The following is a 25,325-nucleotide window of genomic DNA, read 5'->3' on the forward strand; positions in this document are numbered from 1 at the left end:
CCTTAAAGCAAGAAATATTTTCTTTTCCCTCCCCACAGGGTTTTGCACAGAGTTTCCTCCGAAGAATGTCTCACCGAAGCTCCATTCCTGGCTGTGGTGTCACTTTTGAGATAGTGTCAAATATTCCAGAGGTAAATAAGAATTCAAACTATCTGAAATTGGCTGAGAGTCTCTAACTTCCTGATTTTTTTCTTATGGTTGAGCATGCTCGTTCTTGCTGCTGAAAGCATAAACTGTAGTTCTTATAAAAGATTAAGCAAATTTCTTTACATATTTTGACTTAGCAACAGCATGTGTCTTATCAGTGTCACTACGTATTTTGTTGAGTGAGCATCCATTTGCTTAAGTCCTTGAAGAAATGTTTTAAAGAAAGAGAAAAAGGGGAATAAAGATGGCTAGGTGAAGTGCCTGATGTGAGGGACATGCAAATATATTATAGAAAAACAAAAACAAAATGCACACAGCCTCTTGGCTTCTTATAAGTAATGTCTTAATGTAACCCTTGATTCCTGAGGATGTTTGTAGTTGGATGCTAATCCCTTCCTTCCAAACAGATGCTTTATAAAATCACTTGTAAAAAAAACATTAACACGTGAAGAGCCAAAAGGCTGATTGCTGCCTGACTCTTTTATGTTCTGCTGTGTTTAACGCTCTCTGTTGAAATGTTTCTCAAGTGATGTGGTGGGGTTTTTTGTTTGTTTTGTTTTGTGGGGCTTTTTTTTTGCAAGTCACTTGAAATTTTGTTTTCCTCGCAGGGTGGATAATACCCCAAATGTGTTTGAGTACTTTTTAATTACAAAATATCTGAATGCAACCCTTTAGCTAATCAATGGCAATGTCTTACTGTGAGACTCTCTCTCTCAAGAAAAAATAATAAATGAAAAAACACACGTATGAGATGATGCTGATGATTTCTAAATATGCCTTATCATATTTAACAAGACATTTGAATCTACCCCTGAGTTTAAGGGAAAACAATACTGAATCTGTCCTGCATGTTTTAAAAAATGCATTTTCTTGTTTTCTTTGTTCATGTTTTTATTTTAAAAGGTTGTCTTGTCTTTTCTTCTTCCCAGGATGCTCAAGGAGCTGAAGAGCGAGAAGCACTGGCCAGAATGGCAGCAAACGTTGAAGATGCAGCTTCAGCTGACTCTGAAGCCTATATTGAGAAATACTTGCGGAGTGTGCTGTCCGTAGAGAACATTCTCACCTTGGATCGTCTGCGCCAGGTCTGTTTTGACTCTAGCACTCAAAGCACTGTATGGCAATGCAAATGTTTTCATAAGTGTTTCATAAGGCTGGCAAACCAAGACCACCACCTCAGTGCATACCTCAGCTTTGCAAAGTGTGCCTGTGGCAAAAGGCCAAAGAAGCAAATGCAGCTCGCTTTGCAGAGATGTTCTCACTCTACCTGCAAAATGGATGGATCGGGCTGGAAGCTTTATATTAAATGCACTGTCTCTTATGGGATCCTTAGTTTGAGATCATGCGTTGCTAATTATGTTTCAGAAAGCAGTTATGGGTGGTGTTAGCTTTTGCTTTCCGAAGCTTAGGCTTTAATCCATGTTTCTGGAGTTGCTAGTAGAGTTCTTGTCATTTTGCTTCTGTTCAGCCTTGAAGTAACCAAGCCTGTTGTGTTGATAAGTAAGACATTGATTGGGTTAATCTTAAGCAATCTAGCTTGATCTGTTTACCAAGAAAACTATGTGAGAGAAAAACATTTATTTATAAATTATGCAGGCACAAAAGAAAGCTATGCAAAGCAAGCCAGGGTATGTGCCTGCCCACTATAAATTAATGGTGAAAGTGCAATATACTCGGAAGTATTGAGAGCAAGTTCTGTGTCATATCTAATTAGTTTAAAGGATTAAAATAGGAGCTCAGCTAGGAAAAGGAGTCCATCTTCACATCTGTAAGTCACCTCCTAGAATCAGTACAAGCTCTAAGATCCTACGTGTGTCAATCAGCAAAATACTGGATGTTAATGTTTCTCCACTCGTGCACTTCTAGCTATGTGCTGTACAATTTTTAGATTACGGTACACTCCCCAGATGGGAGCCTGTGCAATAAGGCTGTTTAGAAACATTTTTCTTATGTAGACAAAGATGGGATGATTGGAGCTTGGATTCTTGCAAAACAGGCACAGTATTTTCTGTTCTTTGCTTCTGTATGGTTGGCAGGAAGTTGCTGTAAAAGAGCAGCTAATGGGGAAAGGAAAACTCTACCGGAGGAGCCTGAGCTCTCCCAATGTGAATCGGGTGAGTATTCCACCCCAACATCTGCAGTGTATTGAGGGCAGCAAGTGCATCTTTCAATTACAGATCCCTATAATGCCGGAGTCATCGAGCACAGCAACAAATTTTCTTTTGTTTGACCCTTCTGTTCATCTGTGCTATTTGTGTAAATCGCTAAGTAGAGACAAAATCTGCATATATTCATACTTTCATCATACAGATTAGCGTGCTTTAGAGTACCCACGTAAATCCAGATCATCTGAAAAAGCGATATAAAAAGAACTGCAGAACTCTGAAGGCTTTTCACCTAGCTATCATCTTGGAGATTTTTTTTTCTCTTTAGAAGATATGAAAGCAAGCTACAAGTATTTGCTGATTTTAATTTTGTAGCAGCGTTGTTACATTATCTTATATATTATCTTTTTCTTGATTAGTGCATAAGAAAGAAAAGACACTTCTGCTTTCTAACATTTTTAATGAAATGCTTTGGTAGAACTAGTAATGAAAAGTTGTTAGATTTTTCCCCCTTTTAGGTCACTAATTGGGGTTTTACCTTTCATCTCTTGGCTTCTAGTTCTGCTTTAACTGCAAGATGGTTTCCTTTCACCCTTCCTTATGTCTGTAAGGGCACATATTTATCAGTTTTCAAGTTTTTGTTAAGAAATAATTCTGCCTGCCTTGACCGTTTCAGCTTTCTGGAAGCCGTCAAGATCTAGCTCCTCCTTATAACCTGAGCAGTAACCGGGTAAGTATCTGAAGTTCTCCTCGGAACTATTTTATAGAAGAAATGTTGCTACCATGACTGCTTTATACCAGTTACAAGGGCATAGGGGGGAAATACCCTTAAAAATGAGGCATATCTGTGTGCTTCTTGTGTGCTTGGGACTGTCCATTGGGCATACTAGCCTTGTTTGTGCAATGCTGGACATCCTTGGGAAGGCTCCCAGGCCTTCACCAGTCACATATCACCACTGTCAGTGGCTGTGGCCTGTATTATGGCAGACCTGAGTCCAGCAGACCAGGTTAAATGGAGCCATCCTTCACATGGGGTTGCATTTTCAGGGGAAGTTTTCTTATTGTTAAGTTTCATAGCTCTTCCAAAGCTTTCACCTGAGTAGGTGCAAACCTTCTGGGTATGGGACAAATGTGGGTTCACATGGAAGTTCAGGTCCACCCTTGAGATAGAATAATATGCTGTGAGCCTCTGCCCTTCAGAGGGAAACGAGCAGTTTTAGGCTTGCAGTGGGTGATTTGATAATTCAGTCCATTACACTCCTTAAAAATAACAGCATAGATCAAAAGCATTTCTTTAAAAACTGAAAGATTAAATTTAAGCTTATTTTCCAAAGCCTAGATAAACTAAAGGGTCTTCTCCTGATAGATATTCTGCCCAGTGAGCATGTAGTCATTTTAAAAGGGAGCATCTAGTGGTGACAAGGCATTTTAATGCATAATGCAGTTGCACGGAATAATAGAATTTTGATGTAGTGCTCTAGCATTGGTTGCTAAATCTGCTACATCTGATCCATGTAGAGAATGCTAAAATTTGTGCAGGTGATAAAGTGCTTACAGCAACTTCTGTTTGGAGAGAACTGTGGGAAGTGTCAATATCTTATTTTTTTTAAGTGAAAATTAAAGTCCAGAGTCCTTAATGATTTTTGTTTTTCTCTTCCCCTCCTCTCAATGATTTCCCTCATTGCATGTTTCAGAGTCCAAAGGTCCCAGCAGAGGTAATGCATTAGGTCCACCTAATGAGTGGGATAATAATTTTATCTCACTATAAAGTTTATTTTGCTCACTTAAACGCTTTTCCTTCCTGCTTTGAAGATGCTGCTGTTGGTGTCTCATTTGCATAGTAGGCAGCAAATGATTTTTTTCCATTGAAAAGCCTGTCATTAACACAGTGTGAAATTGGTACAAAGGAGAGAAGATTCTTCTTCTTGGGGGCATCTTGTGGTTTGCTACAAAGCTATAGCTGTTTAGATGGCATTTTTCCGAGTTCCTTGGGCAGGGTGAAGTTATTTCAGAAATGACCCCCTTTTTGCTTAAAAAAAAATAAAAATAAAACAGACATAAAAGCAAACAAATGTGTGCCAACCATGTGCAGCCTGGAAATGAGATAAACGTTGAGAATTTCTTTCAAATCTTTCTCAGGCTTTCTGGCTTCAGACAGTTCAGTGGTAACAACTCTTGATTTCTTTCAAAGAGTGAATTTAAATTAACAGTGGGCCAATGGAAAACCACGTTTATCCTTCTTATCATGTTAACACTCTCAGAGGAACGACTGCGTGTCCCCTTAGTCGTGCCAAGCTTTGGTTAACCGAGTTCATTGGTAGTGGTTTGCATGGGCTTTTGCAGCTCTGCCTCCTTTGGTGTAGCCACTGACAAATGTTTTACCACTCTGACTTGGGGCTGAGGCTGTGTAGCTTACCTCCTTGCTTGTAGCATGCTTACTTTAAAGCTGCTTGTTGCTCAGGACAGTAATAGTGGCTTATTGGGGGATTACAAACTCCCCTCCTAGAGATTTCTGACTTCAAATGGGCCTCTGGTTCAGTTTCTATAGGGAGATGAATGGAAGCTTCTGTAATCACAATGAAACATTAATCAAATTCTTAAACGCTCCTGTAGTGCACACAAAGCACACTGGTAACAGCATCCCTCTGTATTTCAGCATAAAAGATCCACGGATGGTTTCATATGCTGATTTTTAGCTAAGTTAGATGTCTTTTGTCACTTGGAGGGCAGTTCAAGTGGAAAAAGAAGTCTTCTCCAGCAGTGATGAATCATTATTCTTCTGGGAATTTGTTTTTGTTTTCAAGTGACTATAATAAGCTAATCTCAAACAAGTGGTGTATTGTATCATCAGAAATGTCAGTCACAATATAGTAATTGCATCCTGAATTGGGTGCAGGACTTATCTGCCAAGCCTGTGTACGTTAATATTAGTGGAAGCCTTTACTTATATCAGAGTCTTCCTCTCCTTAGCTTTTATTCCATTACTTCATTTTCCTCTCTAATTTTAATGTTGTTATTCGTGGCATTGCTGCTGCCTTCATCATGGATCTTAAGCTCTGTAGGAAGGCTCCTGAGCTTCATTCCTCTATGTAAAGCACCATTCGTCCTGGTAAGGTTGTGAATGTGGATTCTACTTCAGTTTTCAGCATAATGAATAGCCAGAACTCATTCTCCTCTAAAAAGTTAGAAAAAGAAGTAACTGTGGTATAGGTCCGACTAAACCAGGCAGGCCGAAAAAAGATTCCAGAATTAGGGCCTGGACTCATCTTGCAGCTGTAGTTGAATCTTTGTTCCTACACGTGGATGAGTGGTCACGCTCCCATGAAGAGCTAGAAAAGCCCATCTCCAGGACTGGAGAAGACATGTGAGTTTGGTGTATTTTGAAAAAAACCCTCTAAAGAATATCTTGGTGTATTAATAGCACAGAGAACTTCCAAAGAGCAGGCCAAACCTGACAGTGAGATACATGTTTATATGAAATAAAAAACCCCAATGGTGATTAAAATAATAATTTATGAGCTTAACTAATTTGATGAGAAGACAGAGGGAAGTCTTCTAAATTAACTTCAGAAAACAGTCTCACAAATGTTAGGTTAACGGGATAGCATTTGATATCCCCTCTAAGTTACAACTTCTTCCTTAAATGAGCAAAAGCCAGCTTTTACTCCTATTATCACTACAGGTATGGTTATTAGAGAGTAAGATTAATTTTGTTTCATCCTGCACATCATATCAGGTGGAAGTATAGAGTCCCTTAGTGCTGATATAAGATACAGAGCTGGATTTTTGCATTGTGAAATACTTGCAGTGGAAGCTTAAAAATTCTGTTGACTTATAAATTCCGTTGACTTAAACTGATGAATCAGTTGCATAAAGAATGGAAGACACCTCTGACCTGTTTTACAGCAGATGTTAAGGCTATAATCATATGCTGATGAAAAATTTCATGAGCTGTGCTTAAAATACCTTTGCACAATAACCGTTCTCCGACTGCTGTCTCTCCTTTCCAAAAGGCCCAGTAGTTTGTAGCTCAAAAGCCTTGTATCCAAAAGCCGAATACGACAAGATTGTGCCGCTTAACCTTCAGGTTTTACAGGGAACCAGAGGTTCTTTTCATCAAATTGGTACGATGTAAATAAATTTGAATACTCTCACAAGTGCCTTTCACCCAAGCTGTATGCTTAAATACGTGCTACCTTGTCACTTCTTCCATAAGTCTTTTCTGAACTGCTAAAATAATAAAACACAAGAACTGTTCATTTCTCTTACCCAGTGGCAGAATTTTAATGGTCTATCAACTTCAAGAAAAAGATCATTGTCGGGTAAAGCCTGTAGATGACTTTGGTAGTGATCACCCATATTTGCTGTAAAGATTTTATAACCCGAACCCTGGTGTTTTTCACGGGGGATGAGTGAAAGAAGGGAATGCAGTGGACAAGAAGGAGAAGGTATTATAGAAATACCACACTTTCTGAACAACTTCGTATCAAAATGCATCAAATGACAAGTGTTCTTCCGGTGGCTATTTTTGATTTGTTAAATTAAGTCACTTGACCTCTGTTTGGTCACTTGGCACAGACCAAATATATTCATGAAATGATGGCTCCTCAGGGCGAATGATTTACAAGCTTCCTTCCTTCTTCTGACCACCCTTCTTGATAGAGGAAAGATTCACAGCACTTAAATAATACCAATTGCTTGGACTTAAAGTCTAAGTGTTTCAGTTAGTGAATGCACAAAGCAATCATCTGAGAGTGCTGTGTAACGTGCATATGTGAAACTTGGGAACTCTATCAAGTTAATAAAGTTAATATTTTTTTTTCTTTTGAGAGATTGAGATGGGTTATCTTTCAATCCAGTTTAGTAAAAGCAGTCATTCATCAACTACCTTTTGCCTCTGCAGATTCTTAGCACGACAGTTGACCCTTTCAGTTGTCCCCAGCATTTTCTTTTGCAAATAAGTTTCTCCACATGCTGCCCCGATTTACCCACTTCTTAACAGTTTGCTGTCACCTCAGAATTGAGGGTCACATTACGTGTGGGAGCTACAGTCTAAAATGATTATCTTTCCTCCCAAAACAAAGTATTTGTTATTTGAAAAACCTAAATGCTTTGAATATATGGCCAGATAAATCCTATTCACAAGTGCACATTCCTGTCCTTAGGATCTGTATTTTATTTAGTCTGGCAAAATACTTAACATTATGTAGGACATGTAGTCATCCATAATATTAAGGCTGAAACTAAATTTACTGAAGATACTTAGAAAAAAGGTTTTTTCTTAAAGAGAAAATCACTAAATCCTGCCATTTTTTTCTGTGCAGGATGAATTTCTTGGAAGTGTTTTGCTCTGTTCCTTATCTACTCTGATTTTTTTGAACCACTCTTCAAACAGGTCTAGAAAGCCAACATGCTTGCCTGAAATGATTTTTGTTGGAACAGTCAATGAAGGGCACTTCTGACTCAATAAATCGTGATTCAGAGAACGATTCAGTTGCTCCTTACCTGCATTGAGCCAGTGTTGTAGTAAGTTAGAAAACTTTCTCCCCGTAGTCTATTTCTTATCTCTCTGTGGTCTCCAGGAGCCTTGTAGGCTTGGCCTGTGAGTAGAAAATGATTAGGACCTGCCACCTTTGTCCATTTGTCTTTAGTAAGTTGATGATCATCGTAAGATCAGAAAGTAACTCTAATTAAGCTTTACATCCTCCAAAAAGAAACTTTCAGATGTTTTCCACTCTTCCATAGTTGTTTTTTTTCTTAATCTGATGCCAGGCTAATGTCAGCACCAGGCTAATTTACCAGGCTGATGGCAGTACCAGACCCGAAGGTTACAAAACCAAATAGTTTTTCAAGACTCTTTGAGTCTTGTGACCATATCCACCAAATATTCTGCTTTCTTTAAACTCCTTCAACACCGCTGAGCTGGTGCATGCAAAGAAGACTGAATTACACCGAGATGTTCTTCTGATCTGGATATAATCTGAACTCTTCTTCCATTTTGGCTTTCCTCTTGCAAACTAATCAATCAATGGGAGACAGGGGAGACTTCAGAAAAAAATTCCACGTCCCTGAGTGCGTTGCATTAAGTCGCTGGACGTTTCCATGCTGGCTTTAAAAATCTACTGCGGAGTGTGAAATGGTCACAACATCAGGATAAGAAAGCAGACTTCTGAATGGATGTAATTTGGGCATGACCGCAGGCAGCCAGGCCAGCTAAAAGAAATCAGCACTAGTTGAAATGCGAGACAGCAAAACGTGGGTAAGAGTTTCTGTGGAGTGGGATAGGAAAGGCTGTTTCACAGAAGCATTTTGTGGAAAGAATTTTCCAGACACGGGCAGGACTTTTTGATGCGTGCAAGACGTGAGAGTTGCAGGTCAAAGATAACACTTCAGTTCGAGGCTTACGGTAAAGGTGGAATAGCGCTGTCATCCTCGCTGATAGGAAGCTTTCAAGAAGGGCTTTAAACTCCAAAGTCCTCAAAAACACAAGACTAAACAAACCCCTGGAGTTATTGCTGCTCCCAGCCTGGGTTACATCAGTTTTGACATTCGGGATGGCTGCCTCCAGTCAACTCAGACACCCGCTACTCTTTAGGTATCCCAAATGTTACTTCACAGAAACCAAGCCCGTTGTCTCTACATCTAATAACGTAGCTGCTAAAAGTCTGAAGACTCTGCAGAAGTGCATGTTACTTGCTATTCAAAGCAGGACAGCTTCTGTGGGACTAACTTATAGATCCAAATGGAAACGATTTTTGCTCTGGGCTGCTCGCTGTGACCTTCAACCCATTGGAGAAATCTATTCCTCATACCCTGGCTTATTTATTCTTTGTGAAACATTCACGACTTGAAGTTACAGTTGAGATTGGTTTCGCTGCCTGTCATTTTTCTGTTCAAGGTCAGATTATTTCCTTGCATCCCACAGTGTGAAGCTTCTTGAAAAAAAAGCGTTTCCCTTCTCTTCCCCTGGAAAACTATGTAAAACTTGTGGTCTGGGATGTAGCAGGTCTCTACTGCCTCCTTTCTAGTTTGTTCACTGTGCCACCTCATTCTGCAAGTGTTTCTACTAAGTCTTTTAAAAGAACCAGCATGATATAGATATACTGTAATGAAGACAAGGGCAGATATTGTGCAGACCATAGCCCAACTTCTTTCCAGAAGTGTGATTGGAGTTTGATGTATGTCAGGTTGGTTGCCTTACCACCACCCGGCCTTCACAACTTGTATTTCTGGAAAAATACAACTTTTTTCCAGAGTTACACAACATAATACAACAAAATACAACAATTTTCCACGAGATATTGAGACTTTGCAGCATTCAAGGCCAGGCTGTTTTCACCCATAGGTCCTCTCAACATATATTGGATTGCATTAAGATCTCTACATAAAACTTTTAGCAGCAGCTTCCTCAGATTCCCTTTGGCAGTCACTAGATTTGTCTGCGATGACACTGCAATGCTCTCTAAAAGATGTTACCTTATGACACGATAGGGCTAGGAAAACAGGATTTTGCCACTTAAATTCTCAAAATTTATGAAATGAGAGCTTGGTAATTCTCTGTATTCACCAAGAAGCTGTCACCAGGCCAGCCTCTGACCTGTAAGGTTGGGGTGGAAGATGCAAAACCCCAGTGACCCCGTGATATAGAGAACTCCCACCCCATGAAATGTGGCTCCTTCCCTTGGGATCCGTGTGGTCAAAACCCACCCAGGAGCTCCTGGGCACCCTTGGAGGCAGGGGGCCTGCCGTGCTCTGCTGCTGTTTCTTACCCCTCGTCTGCACTCAGGCAGGTCTGCAAATCATCATCTTTCATCTTCATAACCACATCAAAACTCCAACCTGTCTTTACTTAATCTTTTTCCCGGCTCCTGGTATCTACAATTTGTTGTCGTGTGTTCCATCTCTCTCTTTGCCAGGCTGTTAAACAGAAATGCAACTTCCACGATTATTTCCTCTTGATCTGATCAACGCAGCCATATCTGACCCTAGGCACTAATGTGCCAGCCTTTGGGTCTAAGATCCTATTTCTTTTCTTGCTCAGGGCTCTGTCTGTCCTCACCCCTCCTTTCTGACACTTCATCCACTTCCTGAGCAGATACACCAAATAGTTAGGAATTTGGGGCAGTACTATTTTATTTTCACCTGGTCATAATGCGCTCAACTCCCAAATTGAGTGAAATATTGTAGCTTTAATGTCTCTGAGCAGGCTCTTTTTGTGCCTTGATGCTGATGGGAGCTTGTCTTTCCAGGACTGGGTGTTTCAACTAACGGTGCTTCGGGGAATTGTCTTTGCTAAGCTCGGCCAATTCTGAATTTTGCAAAGGTGCTGTGCAAGCTGGCATGGTGTGTAAGAATTGCTGTACTCTTGGGGCTGTGCTAACTTGGAAAAATGCAACTTTTTTTTTCCCTAGGGCCGATGGGAAAGTCAGCAAGATGTATCCCAAGGTGCTGCAAACACCAGCAGAGGCATCAGTCCATCTCGTACCTCCCTGCCAGGCTCTGGGCAGCAAAACCACTCTCCTGATGCAGGTACGAGCTTTCCTAAACCTAAGACAGCTCTCACAAAAATGGAGTGAAATCACCCCAGCTTCTGAGTGCCAAACGGAGCTGAGCTGCTTTCAGAGATGCAGAGAAACGTCTCCTCCAAAGCAATGTCTGTGCAGTTCCCTCTCCGTGAGCATTTCGCAGTTGTGACTAAGCTGCCTACTCTAGCTAGCCTCGCCTTTGTCTGACAGAGTTTTGCTAAGTGACAAATGCCATGTGTTTAAGTTGTCTTTGATTTCGGAAAATGCAGTCTTTATCTCAAGAGCTCAATTTCTAAAGCCAGTAGTTAGCTGGGCTCAGGGCATGCTATGTGTTACATGAGTAAAACAGCAAAGACAACAAGGCTGCTAATGCTTTAGAAAATAACCAGTGCTGGAATTGGATGGTTATTTTGCAGTACGTGCGCCTAACGTACAGCTGAGAGTGCAGTGATACATAGTGAGGTTTTTAATGTCTAACTACTTTTACTCAAGGGAGAGCAGAATAGAAAAAAACTGCAGTATTAGCAAGAAGAGTTGGATGTCCCAAACTTTTTTCTTTTTCTTAACTTGGATCTTTTCGTCTTTTACTTTTGGCAGGCTCTGTTATTGTCATCAGAATTGTGTGTTGTATCAACATCTTTTCTTCACTTTTGCTTCTCGATTTTTTCCTACTTCTGCAAGTTATATAGCACTTTATGTTTCCAGTGGGAAAGAGCAAACTTTTTCACACCATGCGATGAGAAAAACTTTCTGTATAATGGGGCCACAGATTAAAACTTATCCAGATTTTTATATCCCTTTCAAGGGAGGAGCAAGCACTCAGTGCTTTTTCTCAGACTGACCACTGGAAGAAGTCATTTTAGAACTAAAACGATTACTTTTTTTTTCCTCCAAAAGCATAACTGATCACATTTTTCAATTTTTCCAACAGGCCTTGGTAGCCTCGCTGCTTCCTACCTGAATCCTGTCAAGTCCTTCGTGCCTCAGATGCCAAAGCTGCTGAAGTCTCTCTTTCCTGTTAGAGATGAGAAAAAGGGCAGGCAGACCTCTCCTCTTGCACAGCAGGTAAAATATTAAATCGAATTGCCTATGCAGTAATACTGGTGAGTGCTGTTAGACTTGCTGGCAGAGTGCTATTTTATATGTTGTTGCAGTGCAAACCGAGCTCTTAGTCATAGTAAAGCCCTGTGATGCATTTCCCCTCCATTCTGCCCAGAGATAGTGGAGCTGTTTAAACTTATTGATACACTCCGCCTGCTTGGCTTTTTCCAAGTGCCAAGTACACTACCAACATGATTTATGGTAATACCACTTGCAGCAACAATAGTAAAATTTATGAAGTGCACTTAGGGTTGTTTGTGTATTGCCAAGTGGCAAATGTAATTCTATTTTTAATTTTTTATTTTATTTACCATCTTCCTCCTCCCCTGCCCCATCTCACGTCGCATTTTTCCATCCTCTGCTATGTACTTAGGACAGTTGCTTTTGTTCATTTTCTTATTTATTACACATGCCAGAGAAGTATTTTGTTTTGTTTTGTTTTTGCTGTTAGTGGTGGCAGTGGTGGTTTTTTGAATGCCGGGCTCCAAATGGGGCTTCTGTGCTGTGAGGGGCAGTTAATGCATGATCAAGCAGAGTACAAAACACTACTGTCTTTTAAAGAAAACAGATGAAATACAGACTCACATTATAAATAATATTCTCTTTGAGAAACCGTAGTTTATAAAGGAAAAGCCCTCTACTGTGTGAGTCTGGAATATTTAAAAATGATTATGAAGATAAATCTGGAGCCAGATCCCACTTGTTAAAGTTTGTGGAAGGCCATTTGGTCTGTGCTTTGTTAAGCACGCAGCTATCTCTTGGTAGATGGAAGCTCCTTCATTAGTCTGGAGTTTTGGAAGCACACTGTCTGTAAACTTAGACCTTTCTCACCTCTTCACATGCAGGCAGATGTTTTAGAGGGTGTGTTTCTAAAGCAAAACAACAAAAATATTATGGTTGGATCCAGAGATTCTATTCCACTGTTTGCTACAGCTAGGTCTGCCATTATAAGAACATCTCAGGATTACAAGGAATTTTGTCACAGTAGAAATACAGTGAAATAAATAAACAGTTAAATAAATAAACAAACCAAAACCAAATACTTGTAAAAGTATTTAAGTTTTGGTGTAATTTACGGCAGACCTAGTACAAATAAGAAATAAAGCAAATTTTAAATATTTTTACTTTGTGTTTTATTCTTTACAAAGTAATAAAACGAGCAAGTTTTACTCCCAAATCTTACCCAACTTTATGCTTTACATTTTTCATGTTGCCTTTTGCTTACAAGAGGTTTAGTGTGGAGTCTGGAGTCGTGTAACCTTCCTCATCAATGAGATTTAGATTATTAAAATTAAGACAGTGACTTTCTTAAAGGTATTTGGGTATTGAAAGATGCAAATAGGTGCTCTTTACAATTGCACTGAGAGCCTTTCACCACTTCTTGAATTCTTACTGAATCAAGGAGAGCTGAGATTAGAAATGAGGTCCAATTTCCTGCCTCTAGTCTAACCACCTGTTCCCACTCCTTCCTACTGTTCAAGATCAGCCTTGCATTATTTGCCTTGAAGTCTGCTTTTAGACTACCAACACATGTACTTTAGAGAATTTTTAAGTATATTATGGATTACTATGGAAACTCAAATAATCAGGTCATGATCACAACAGTTTTTTAATAGGCAGGAATGCTGTTTCTGATTTGTTTTTAAGAAAAGTTAATGTATAAACAGAACTGTGGGATGTTTTAATCACACACAGAATCGCACCAAGAATGGCTGAGGCTGGAAGGGAACACTGGAAATCATCTGTTCCAACCCCATGCCAAAAAGGGTCACCCAGAGCTTGTTGCACAGGATCACATCCAGGCAGGTTTGGGGATATCTTCAGAGAAGGAGACTCCACAGCCTCTCAGCAACCTCTCAGGGCAGCCTGTGCCAGTGCTGTCACCCTCACAGTAAAGAAGGATTTTCTCATATCTATCAGGAACCTCCTGGGCTTCAGTTTGTGCCCCTTGCCTCTTGTCCTGTCACTGGGTACCACCGAAAAGAGCCTGGCCTCATCCTCTTGACACCCTCCCTTCAGATATTTATACACATTGATAATGCATGTTTGCATTAGAGAGCAACCTAAAGTTTTCCATGACCACTGGATCAGTGTAATGAGATGAAATCTTGACATTACTTGGTGCTTTTAGGTTTTTAATAGAACGAGTCAGATTCGTAACAAATACAGTGGTTCTCAGTGGTTTGAGAGATTTATAGTTATTCTTCCCAGTTCTATCAGTTAGCAAACTGGGCTTCTTCACTCCTGTTAGCAATCACACTGCACAAAAGAGAGCAGAAATTGAAGGAACTGCTACAGGATTCGCTTCCTCTGTGCAGCACAAAAAATAAGTAAGTGCTGTTATAGTGGGACTGGCTTCAACATCATAAATATCATGTCTCATAATCTTTCTTGCTGTTCCCTTATAATGGCCTGAGGATGCTAATGTGCTCATAGGCGTTAAAAACTGGCCAGAATTTCGGTGGTGGCAGTGATGAATGGCTGCGTGCTGGGTGGATGATGGGGCTGCTATGGGGTCAGTGTTTGGCAATCAGCTCCCACACCTTATCGTTAACCTGTCGGAGTAAGGCAGCGAGCTCGTAGTTCTTGCATAATTGTATGAAACTGCACGGCGGAGAGAACACAAAAATGGGATTTTTGCATCTCAGGAAAACACAAATGAGTACACCTTAGTTCTGTGGAAGGATAAGGCTTTGATGCAGAGTGTCAGGGGATGGAATTGAGTGTGCAGGGTGAGGGTAGGCAATAAACTACAAAAAGCATAAGGGGGAGATGAAGCCGAAAAGATATTTCAACTGCAATTGCAAAAGAGCCTGGCCACTTAACAGGGAATTGCTGGATTTCTATTACAGTAAACAGCAAATTTAGAGAAGTAGTTTCAAGAACAGAAATGACCAAAGGAATGCCTCACAAAGAACACGGAAAGATCTAAATCACCCGTACCTGGCTAAATGCAAGTAAACAGCAGGTTTTTGAACAAAAATACCAAATGCTTAATAGCAAAAATACCAAAAAGCTAAGCAAATCCATTTAAACGAAACAGAATTTCCAAAGTTCTTGTCCAGCTCACTTTTCAGTGCCTATCTGTTCCAGTACTTGAGGGTACTGAGTTATCTAACGTCATTAACAATATGCTGGTGAACCATCTTGAGCTAGATGGCTGCTGCTGTATTGAACCTCCGATTCATTACAGGTCAATTATCAGGGCACACATATGCAGAAAGCAGTGGCTTTGTTGTGCTGCATCTTGTAAGCAGGGTCTTGCGGCTGGGCTGGTTTTAGTGCTTTGGAGCATTATTTCCAAGGGAGCAGTACTTAACCTTTTTCTGCAAGTTTATAAGTGTCCTGGTTTCAGTTAACACAGAATTAATTTTCTTCCTAGTAGCTGGTGGAATGCTGTGTTTTGGCTTAGAATGAGAAGAGTGCTGATAACACCCCGATGCTTTAATTGTTGCAGAGCAGTGCTTATACTAAGCCAAGGACATCTCAGCCTTTGCTCTGTCCTGCCAACGGGCAGGCTGGGGGGTGCAGTAAGAGCTGGGAGGGGACAGACCCAGGACAGGTGACCCAAACTAGCCAAAGGGGTATTCCATACCATCTGACGTCATGCTAAACAATATATAGGGGTGGCTAGCCGGGGGGAGGGGGCGGGACTGCTCGGGGTTAGGCTGGGCATCGGTCAGCGGGTGGTGAGCAATTGCATTGTGCATCACTTGTTTGTACATACTATTATTACTTTCGTATTATCACCATTGTATCATCATCATTATTATTGTTATTATTATTTTTGTTATTTTTTTTCCTGTCTTATTAAACTGTCTTTATCTCAACTCACGGGCTTCACTTTCCATTTCTCTCCCCCGTCCCAGAGAGGGAGGGGGGAGGGTGAGCGAACGGCTGCGTGGTGTTTAGCTGCCGGTCGGGTTAAACCACAACAATAAGTGAAGTTGAGTTCATCGTGACCGAACAGCTCCCCGAGTGGATACGTTATCAAATCTCAGATCCCCTGCAAGTAAATAGGAGACAAGATTTCTCATCACCCATTCCGAAAACACCCTTTTTTTGCAATTTATTTCAGTCACACGCCGTCGCTGAGGCTGTCACCAATCTTAAAGTAAGCACTATCCTAACGAGCTGGTCTTTCCCAGTGCTGTTTTTGTTTGTAGCCCGTTGTTGCCCGAGTTTCAGAAGCGCAGAGCGATTCCAGTCAAGGTGGTGGCAGCTAACGAAATTGCTGTCTTTGACCTTCTGATGCAAGTTTAGTAACTAATCTGGAGAATAATGAACCGCAATTAATGAAATCTGCTCTCGTATTCAAGTGTGTTTCTCAGACAGCACATAAAATAATTGAAAGAACTTCCTGCTCTCTAATTAGTTAGATTGAATTAATTTGGCATAATAGGATTCTTTATGTAACTAGCAGAACGGCTTCCGATGAAGCTGTTTATGTACCTAAAAGATGGGTTTCTGATGAAGCTGTTTATATACTTTTAAGTTAGAAAATGCCTATTTTATCAGTTATCTGCTGCCTTTCAGTTAATTGCCAGTACTCTGTAAATAAAAAAAATAAATAAACCTTTTGGATTACTGCAATTGCTTTTTATTTTCCTAGTTTATTCTTTGAAAGGCTTGGTACCATAGTGTACAAGATTTAAAGCCTTACCAACCCAGAGTGCTGATCAGGAAAAGTTTAAAACACTTGCTTAAAATATGCAGGTGGATGGGAATCAGAGTTTCATCTATCTTTGCTTAATTATATTATGTGCGCGCTCTTGAAGCCTGTCTTTTTTATTAACATGCTGAGGCTTTCATAGTGTGCACCAAGCAGAATTACTGCTCTTTACCTTATGACCCTGTTGATCTCCAGGAACTGCCCGTATAATTTCATTTTAGGGCATCATCGGGTGCTGGCATTAAAAATGTACATATTTGTATTTCAGTTTCTGGCTTTTGACATTGCTGTGGCTCATACCTCTGACCACCGTGCATTTGAGAAGTGCATTTTGGTCACCTTCATAGTCAAGAACCTTGTTGGATGGTCAAATGTCTTCATTAGCACATGGCTTAAATGAGAGATCTTGACTCACAGCTGTCTTAAAATGCACACTCCTCTTTGAATTTCCATGTGCTAATGTAATTCATGTTTGTTTTATGGTATAGAAATGCAGACGTGACACAAGAAGGCAGCCCTCTATTTGTTCTCTTTCACCTTCCAGTGCAGTTATAGTAATTAATCTATCTATATATGTATAAATTAAAATTAAAATTAAAAAATAATAATAAAATAAGGGCAGTTAATGAAAAAGTATCTGAATAGACAAAAGCCTTTTCTGGAAGTGTGTTAAAAAATAGCGGCAGTTTCATGGCTGTGTGTAGTGCATAGTTAGTATAATTGCTTGAATTTACATTCCTTAATCAAATGTAAATAATGTGGCCTCAGAGAACCCTTTTTAAAATCTAGAAGGCTTTTTTTTTCACTGTTTCAAATAAAGGATCACTTGGATGCTATAATCAGCATAGCTCAACAGATCCTTGGTGGCCGTCTGGGCTCATGTATGGCTGGATCTTGTGGCTGAGTCAGTAGTGGTTTGATTTCTTTCTAAGTTCAGTTTTCTCTATCATGCTCTTACAAATAATTTTGATGAGTACGGGAAGCTGGCCTTTTCAACTTCTTAGTGAAAACTTCTGAAACTTCAGTATGAACTAACTTGAAAATGGTTCTGAATTGCCCTTTTTATCTTTCTGCCTGGACCTACAGTGAGATAACTGAGATGTATGTGTACATTTCCCACAAAATATATTGGAAAAACAGAATTCGAAAACATTATTACCAGCTGCAATTTTCCATGTTTAGAAAGTGAAGTAAGAAGGTTTGGGGTTAATATTTAAATATACAGTGTCTTTAGGGAGCAAACAAACAAACTAAAAGAACAAAAAAAACAACGTGCCTAAAAACAACTTGTTCTGGGTTTCATCTCTCCTTGTGGTTTCTAGGTTTATGTTTGAATGACTGGTGACTTTAAATTATTTTAAAATGAAGGGCAGGGAGGAATATTTCTGTTTAAAGGGGTTCTTTTTAAAATGGACTGTTTGGCTTTGTGCTAAGGGATTCAGAATTCTTCCTGCATTGCTGTGTGCCTCGTGAAAGCGTTTTAACCCAAGCGCTCAAAACTGAATTAAATCCACATTTAATGAAGCAACTGCTATGCCCTGCTGGAGAAGTTTCCAATAGCTGCTTTTAAATGGTGATGTGAACATAACGCTGTCAGGCTGACAGTCCTTGAGCTCAGTCATTCCTGTCTGCCGATGGCAAAGCACAGATGACGGCGGTGGAAGTTTGCTGCTGATGTCCTTACAGGACTGCTGTAACCTTGGCTGGACCATTTCTGGAGCTTGGAGGATAATTCTTGGACCCACAGACCCACTCTGTGTAACTGCCACTGAGCTTTCTGCATGTTGTGTAGGAACGCTGAAGGATTTTCATCCGGTGACATCAAGGCAAAAGGCTTTGTACTGAATTCATCAGTCACTATCATCAGAATCAATTGAAAAATATTTAATGGCAGTGAAACACCAAATGTATTTTTCTGAGTCCGTTGAAGAGGTTGCTGTTATATACATGTACTATGTGGTATGGAAAAAAACTTAAATTGGGGTTAATTTTGCTGCCTCTGTTAAATGGGGTGAGATACACATTTACTTTTCACATTCAAGCCCACCAACACACTGGATCAGTCTTCAGATTTCTCTAATCACTCCTAATAACGTGGCTTTTGGGCACTCAAAACGTGTTCAGACTGACCTCAAATCTGACCAGCAAATGCTGTGCAAACACACCCTTAGAAATCCTTATGAACCCACCACGCAAAGCAGCAGCTCTTAGGAAAAAAGACAAGTTTTGTTCTACAAGGGCTCAGAGACGCTTTAAAGTGGATTGCTTTCATGTTCTTTCTTACTCCGTATTTTGTCAGCTTGGTTGAAGAAACGGTGCCAAAAATTATCAGTGTAAAAGGGTCATGTGTTGCCATTGGGTAAATATATGTCTACTTTAGCAGTCGATATCTGCACACGTTTAATGACAAAACTTGGCTCTCGATTCAGAAATATTTTTCATCCAGTAAATGTCTTCACAGAGAGTCAAACACATTGTTTTAAATGTCCCCCCTCAAGTAACTTCCCTACGTTTTACGACCAGGATTTGTTTTAGTACCTTTGCTACTCCAATGGGGGTGTTTCTGCCCATCTGTTTCTTGTCAACACCAAAGTTGGGCAAGTGCCACTTCTCATAATTGCTTTTCTTCTCCGTGTTTTTCTAAACATTGCTTGGCAAAGTTAGTGTAGGGGTTTGGAGATTTGTCATCCTTTCACGAGGAGAGCATCGTCTTCGCAATTGATGAGGAATGATTAAAGTGTAACGGCTTTATTTAGATTTTAGATTTCATGGATTTACGTGCTGCAAGACCAAAGGGTTTTGAGAGAGAAAAAAAAAATGCACACAAAAACACTTTCTGCTATTTATTTGTTTAGAAAGGAGGAAAGGATACCAAAGGAACTGAGAAATCTTAAATACTTTTTCATATTCCAATTCTGAGCGCTTGTCTCTCATAATAAAGCTTTACCTTGAAGCACTTCCTGGAGGTGATGTGTATATGGGGAGAAAATGGGGCAAAAAGATCGACTTTATTTATGGTGCACTGTAAGAGTTTTTATTCCTGGTACAAGATTTGCTGTGGAAGAAGCTGTTGCCCCTCCTGTACCAGCTCACACACAGTGTGGAAGCAACAAGGACGGTGGTTTTTCTTCACGCAACCTTTCTGAGATGCCCAAACGCGGAGTTTTGTGGTGGACCACGGAGATGCTGAACTGGGATTATCTGGATTCGAGGGCCTTGGCTACTCACTGAGGTTCAGATCCACCTCGGCAAAGGGTTTGAAGTGCTGTGTAAGTGCCTGCCTAGGGATTAGCCCTAATGCCTTGTGCCTGCTGATTTTTTTGTCATTAAAAAGGGACGTTTAATGGCTTGGCTTCGCACTCCCTTCCAAGATGGGCCAACCCATGGTTCAAAGACAGCTGAAGAGAAGAAAATAAGTGTGCTGCCAAGTGTTTCGGGCACTTTGACACTGATAAGCCTCTGTTACACCTAAAATGTGCTGTGTTTACTTAGAAGAAAGTTAATCCCTCTCCTCTCTAGTCTACATTAAAGCAAAACATTTGACTCTTGGGACAATGAGGTTCTCCTTGCACGTCCAAGTTAATACCTGGGGCAGGTCACAGCACTCATTGAACCTCCTTGCTTGAAGATATCTCCGAACTCAGCCACAAGTCAACATCAGTCATTTTCAGGTTAATACCGTTGTCTTAGATCACCAGTTGATTCCAAAGGAAGCTGAAATTCTGCAACACGAAGTGTGTGTGGCTCAAAAACCACTGGACGAGGAGTTGTAAAGCTGTGCTTCTTTCAGGCTTTGTTGGTTTGGCCTAGTTCTGGACACTCCCTGCTCCCAGCCCATGTCACAGTGAAGATCTGAAAATGTGAAGATCACAGTGAAGATGTCAAAATGCTGATACCTCGAGCACCCCAAAGAGAGATGGCTTGCTCTGCCCCCCACTTCAGCAGTCTGCTTGCAATTAGCAGGTGTAAAGACGAGCAACCCCCCTCCTGCTTTCTTTCAGTGAGCTGAAGCTTTAATGTCTCTACAAGAAAAAAAAAAAAGATTTTGATCCGCTGCGAAGCTGTTGGGTTTTTGTCTGCCTTTTGTCTTTAGTTTTACTTTGAACGACTGTGTTTTTATTTAATGCCTGGAGATCTCTGCATAAATAATAGCTGTTCTTTTCCCCCGTGTTTCTCTCTTTTTGGGAGAGGACTGGTCGTATTCCTGCTTTACTTAGAAAGGATGCTAGAGAAGCGTACGTTTCTCTTCAGTTGGTAAATTTTGGTTCTTTAACCAGGTTGTTGAGTTCTGGAAATAGCAGCCAGGAGATCAGCACGGCCTGCAGAAGAGTTCTCAAAGAGAAGAATTGGTCCTGGCACAGGACCAATTAGCGCAGGTCATTAGTGAAGGGCACGTATAGATGTCACTTCTGTTTGAAAGCAGGATGCCCAGATCTTCCTTCTTGCTGCTTTTTTGGGTTAAACAATGCTAAAATCTTAACTGAATTAAGATATAGGAGATGGAGAAAGAGTTTTGGAGAGGGGGTGGAGGTGAGGATTTCACTAGCCAGACAAGGTGACCTCAGACCTGTCATCTGGCTGCTCAGGGCTGTGTCTTCTGCCACCTCACAAAAGAAAACTTCGTATGCCATGAATTTATACTTGTAGTTGCTTTTCTGTCAAAATTCAGGGATGTCTCTGTTGCCTTGGTTGATGTTTTTACTTGCCCCTTCAGAGGATCTCAGCAGGATGCATTAGGATAGCGATGCTCCATCCTTTTTGCCAATTCCAAATAAAGTGTCAGTCTTAATGTTTGACAATATTTAACCCCAGCTTGACAATATTTAACCCTTCAAGTGAACAATGCTCTGTTTTTTCATTCCTGCAGTCTGTCCCACGAATTATGGTCCAGTCTGCCAGCATTGATGCCAGTGCTGCAAAGATAAAACAGGTAAGCACGCCCTGTTAAGGTATTAAGAAACAGCTTTCATATTTGCATCACTGCAAACCAGAGGCAGTAAATGCTGGGATAGTTACTTAAAACCTGTTGCACTTTTAGTGCTGCTTCACTGTAAGACGATTAAATGCAGTGTATGTTGTGTTTTCTTAAGTCCTGCTAAAGTCCTCCCATACGTTGCTGGTTGCATTTCTATATCTGAAAGCCTGGCTAATCACATGATTGCATTTGCAGTTAGCTAGCTGAAATTTAGCTGTTGTGGTGCTTTAAAAGACAAATTGCTAGGCTCTGCTGCTTTCTATAAACAGAACGAGTCTGTTATTCCGAGTGCTGAGCTTTATTCGTGATTTTACATTTCAAGCCAATTCATGATATCGGCGTGAAAAAAAAAGGCTCTTGCTAAGCTGGATGGAAAATAGACCTTATGATCTCCCACAGTTCGGCAGAACTTCAGTCTTATGAATAGCAAATCAGCTTTTTCCCACTGCTTTTATTGTCTTAGCAAAATGTGTGTTATCTGAATGCTTACAAGGGAAAGCCCGAAGCAAGTCCAGAGCTCCAGAGCCCACATGTGCAGCAACTCACCCCATAGAAAAGCTAAAAATGTTTTTAATCCCCTGCATCATTTCAAACAACTTCTCTGTGTTATATTTCACTCAGCAATTGCAGGCTAGCCTTTGGTTCTGAAACTTGTAATTCAATCAAATCCCTCTTTTTTCAAACGCCACTTAACCTCCCAGTGGAAGGCATTCAGAACGAGGTGAAAACCCCGTTGTTTGGGACACTTTACCACTAGATGGGAAAAACGCAACATTTTGAACAGTCAATAGAAATGTACACTTGAGAGTTAACAGGGAGGACATGCACCCCTCTGCCTTCCTCCAACCACTTTTTTTTTTTTTTTCTCCGTATTAGCAGCCTCCTCCCTCCCCCCCAAAGAGATTTAGAGACATCCTAATCTTTTAGAGTACATGTGCTGGCAAAAGATATTGATCTATCAGATTTAGTAAACTTTACAGCCAAGAAATACATCACTAAAATGGGCTGTTAATCTCACGAGGTGCAGTTAATTTCATACTCGGAGAGTGTGCGGTGCTGGCAGCCCTGAGGTGGGAATGGCATTTGGGAACGGGGACGTAAGTGACAGTTTAGTTGGAAAGGGGATGATTTATCAGCCCTGAAAGTTAAGCCAAATAACGGAGAGAGACTTATGGATCGTGGCCGTTTTCACATTCCATATAAATCCTGCTATTCAAACAGCAAATGACCATTCCTGTAATATAAATAATTTTTCAGTAAATATTGGGGAGCGTATTTCTTTCGGTTGACACTTCTCTTATTAATGGAAGAAATGAGCTGACAATCCTCCCAGGTTTGTAAAGCTGACTTGAGATCAACTTGCATCTTCTGGAGATTGCAGCTACGGAGGGATTTAGATTTGCTGGAGGCCTTCGTACCTCCCAGAGGCCTTATAGCTGTCCTTTTAGCCCTGATATTTCGGATATCAGAGCTCCACAGTCACTGTCCTCTTCTGTTGCAGATCAGCCAAGAGGAGGTAGGGAAATGGCCCCTCGAAGCTGCAGCACAGACGTCGGAGGCAGGAAAGAGTCCCGAAAAGATGCCCAAAGTGCCTTTGCAGCAGCCCTCGGGAGATGCCCAGGCCCAGGACTCCCAGGAAGGGCCTCCAAGCCCTCTGAGTGAAGCCTCCAGCGGGTATTTCTCTCACAGCGTTTCGACAGCCACCCTCTCGGAAGCCCTCGCCGCTGGAAGCGATGCCGTGGTTCAGCCAGGGGGTCAAATTCCTACCTCGAGCGACTTCCCAGCTCCTGCTGCAGCTCAGGCCTCATCTTCTGACGGGCCAGGGCACTCTGACAGCTCCACAGAAAGCCGCCTCAGCAATAAGAGAGAAATTCAGCCCACCTCCGGCCTTCAAAGCGCTCACACGAGACCGAAAGACAGCCCTGAAGTGAATGGCAATGGGGCTTTGAAACCCAAATCGTGTGCATCTCCTGTGAGTCCGAGTGAGCAGGCAAGTGATACCTCTGGAGGCACCGATGCAAAAAATACCTTTCCTACCTCCTCTCCAAAGAAGGAGCTATCTAAACAATCAGTGGAGTCAGCAGGACAAGCTCCGAGGAAAAAGGAAACCGCTTCTGGGGCTTCCGACCTGGGCTTTCCCAAATCCCACATCCATCCTGACCAACCATCCCAGTCCACTGTTGCGGCCTCCCCCTTCAAAATCCAGAAAGTCAAGACGTCAGAGCTCAAGTCCTTCACGAGCATGCTGGGGACGGATCCCCCGTGTGCTCCAAACCCAGAAGAGCAGCAAGGAGAAAAGAGCGCGTCCACCGCCCGCGGGCTGAACCAGAACGGATCGGAGACGGCGGAAGAAAAGCTGGAAGTGATTTCCGACTCCGAGGACGCCAATGAAGTTCCCGAGTGGCTGAAGGAGGGAGAATATGTCACAGTCGGTGCAAACAAGACAGGCATCGTTAGATACGTCGGGCCCACGGACTTTCAGGAGGGAACGTGGGTTGGTGTGGAACTGGATTTACCCTCAGGTAAAATACCCTCTAGGTTGGGTGCCAAGTAGTGCTCATTTTAATGCTGTTTTTTTTTTTTTTTTTTTTCTAAAAGGGTTTTACTGGCCATTATTGGGTAGTCCGAGAAGGGAAATAAAACAGGTCCCTCTCTGCTGTAATCTTTTAACAATCTGCCCTTGTAATCCTAGTCTCCTTGCCCTCCGGGTTGTGTCCCTTCCCAGTTATTTCACTGGCTTCTTGCAACAGAGCTGGAAAGCTCAGCTGCTTTTATTGGCCTGTTAATCTGCATTTTGCAGTATTTGTGTCCAAAGGGTCTTCTTCTGGGCTTCTGCTCCGAGGATAAGGGCGTCCAAGGCACAGCAGGAGCTCTGGGACTCAGATGAGAAATTTAGGTTAAACAAGATGTTGAGTCTCCTCACACTTAGTCTCCCACAAGCTCTTTTAAAATAAGCAGTGAAATTACCAGATATGTATATAAAAACGAGTAGGAAAATATCGTATGGTGACCACCAGGTGATTTAAGGTTTCGTTCAGCTTCTAATTTGCCATTTTCTTGTCTAACTCGTACCTGTGCAGCTGTAGGCTTCCCAGGATTGATGTGATCCTTCATTTTTAGGAGCTAGGTGCCGTCCCTGGAGAGGTTTGCTCAGATGTGCCATCGTAGCGTGGTGCAGAAAAGCTGTGGTTTCAGCACAAGCACTTTAAAGTGAAGTAGATGAGAGAGCAGGCGGTGACGGCTGGCATTTGTTCTCTGCTGGAGCCCCGGGCTTCCCAACTCCTTTCCTCTGCAGGTTCACGCCAGGTTTCGTGGCGCTCATTTTCTCCTTTACTGAGAGCAGGCAGCATGGGGGAAGCCAGGACGGGCTGGTGGCAAACTCAGGAGGCGAGCAGGAGATGCCACTGCCTCTGATAGCAAGAGGGTTTGGTTTCCCAAGGGCACTTAAAGCTCCTGATTTCAATTCTTTTAACCAAGCTGTAAAACTCCAGGCTCTCTTTGGTGAATCAGCACGGCTCTGGGAGTTGCCCACGCTCATCTCTGCTGTGCATTTCCCTGGGATCGGAGCTGTTCGCCAAGACAAATCATGTGTCAGGACCCAGAAGTCCCGTTTAAGTGAGCAGTTACCTTTCCTACGCATGGTGTGCTCATAAAACCTAAACTAGATGATGTGTTTGCAGCCAGTTACTGAAAACCACCTGTGGTTTGCCACCCTAGACAGCAAACTGTAGCTCTCAGCCCTCTGAAAGTTGCAGTCCCGATTCCCAGTCCTGCATCATCTTAAAAATAGATGTATTTATGGA

The 25,325-nt window shown here is 41.6% G+C and overlaps 1 protein-coding gene across 5 annotated transcripts in view; it reads left to right on the forward strand.

Moving 5' to 3' along the window:
* KIF13B (kinesin family member 13B) overlaps nt 1-25,325 on the forward strand; it is a 120,296-nt gene that overhangs the window by 89,225 nt on the left and 5,746 nt on the right. For 3 of the 5 annotated variants that reach the window (XM_082756469.1, XM_082756470.1, XM_082756473.1), the window contains exons 32-40: nt 39-131; nt 1,077-1,229; nt 2,181-2,258; nt 2,926-2,979; nt 3,944-3,964; nt 10,661-10,778; nt 11,706-11,839; nt 21,415-21,477; nt 23,024-24,044. In XM_082756469.1, the coding sequence (XP_082612595.1) occupies nt 39-131; nt 1,077-1,229; nt 2,181-2,258; nt 2,926-2,979; nt 3,944-3,964; nt 10,661-10,778; nt 11,706-11,839; nt 21,415-21,477; nt 23,024-24,044 (1,735 nt within the window). The remainder of the gene's footprint in view (nt 1-38; nt 132-1,076; nt 1,230-2,180; nt 2,259-2,925; nt 2,980-3,943; nt 3,965-10,660; nt 10,779-11,705; nt 11,840-21,414; nt 21,478-23,023; nt 24,045-25,325) is intronic. The other 2 variants (XM_082756471.1, XM_082756472.1) reach the window with 1 other exon arrangement.

This window comes from Aythya marila (genome assembly GCF_965140915.1).
Source record: "Aythya marila genome assembly, chromosome: 3".
Taxonomy (NCBI): Eukaryota; Metazoa; Chordata; class Aves; order Anseriformes; family Anatidae; genus Aythya; species Aythya marila.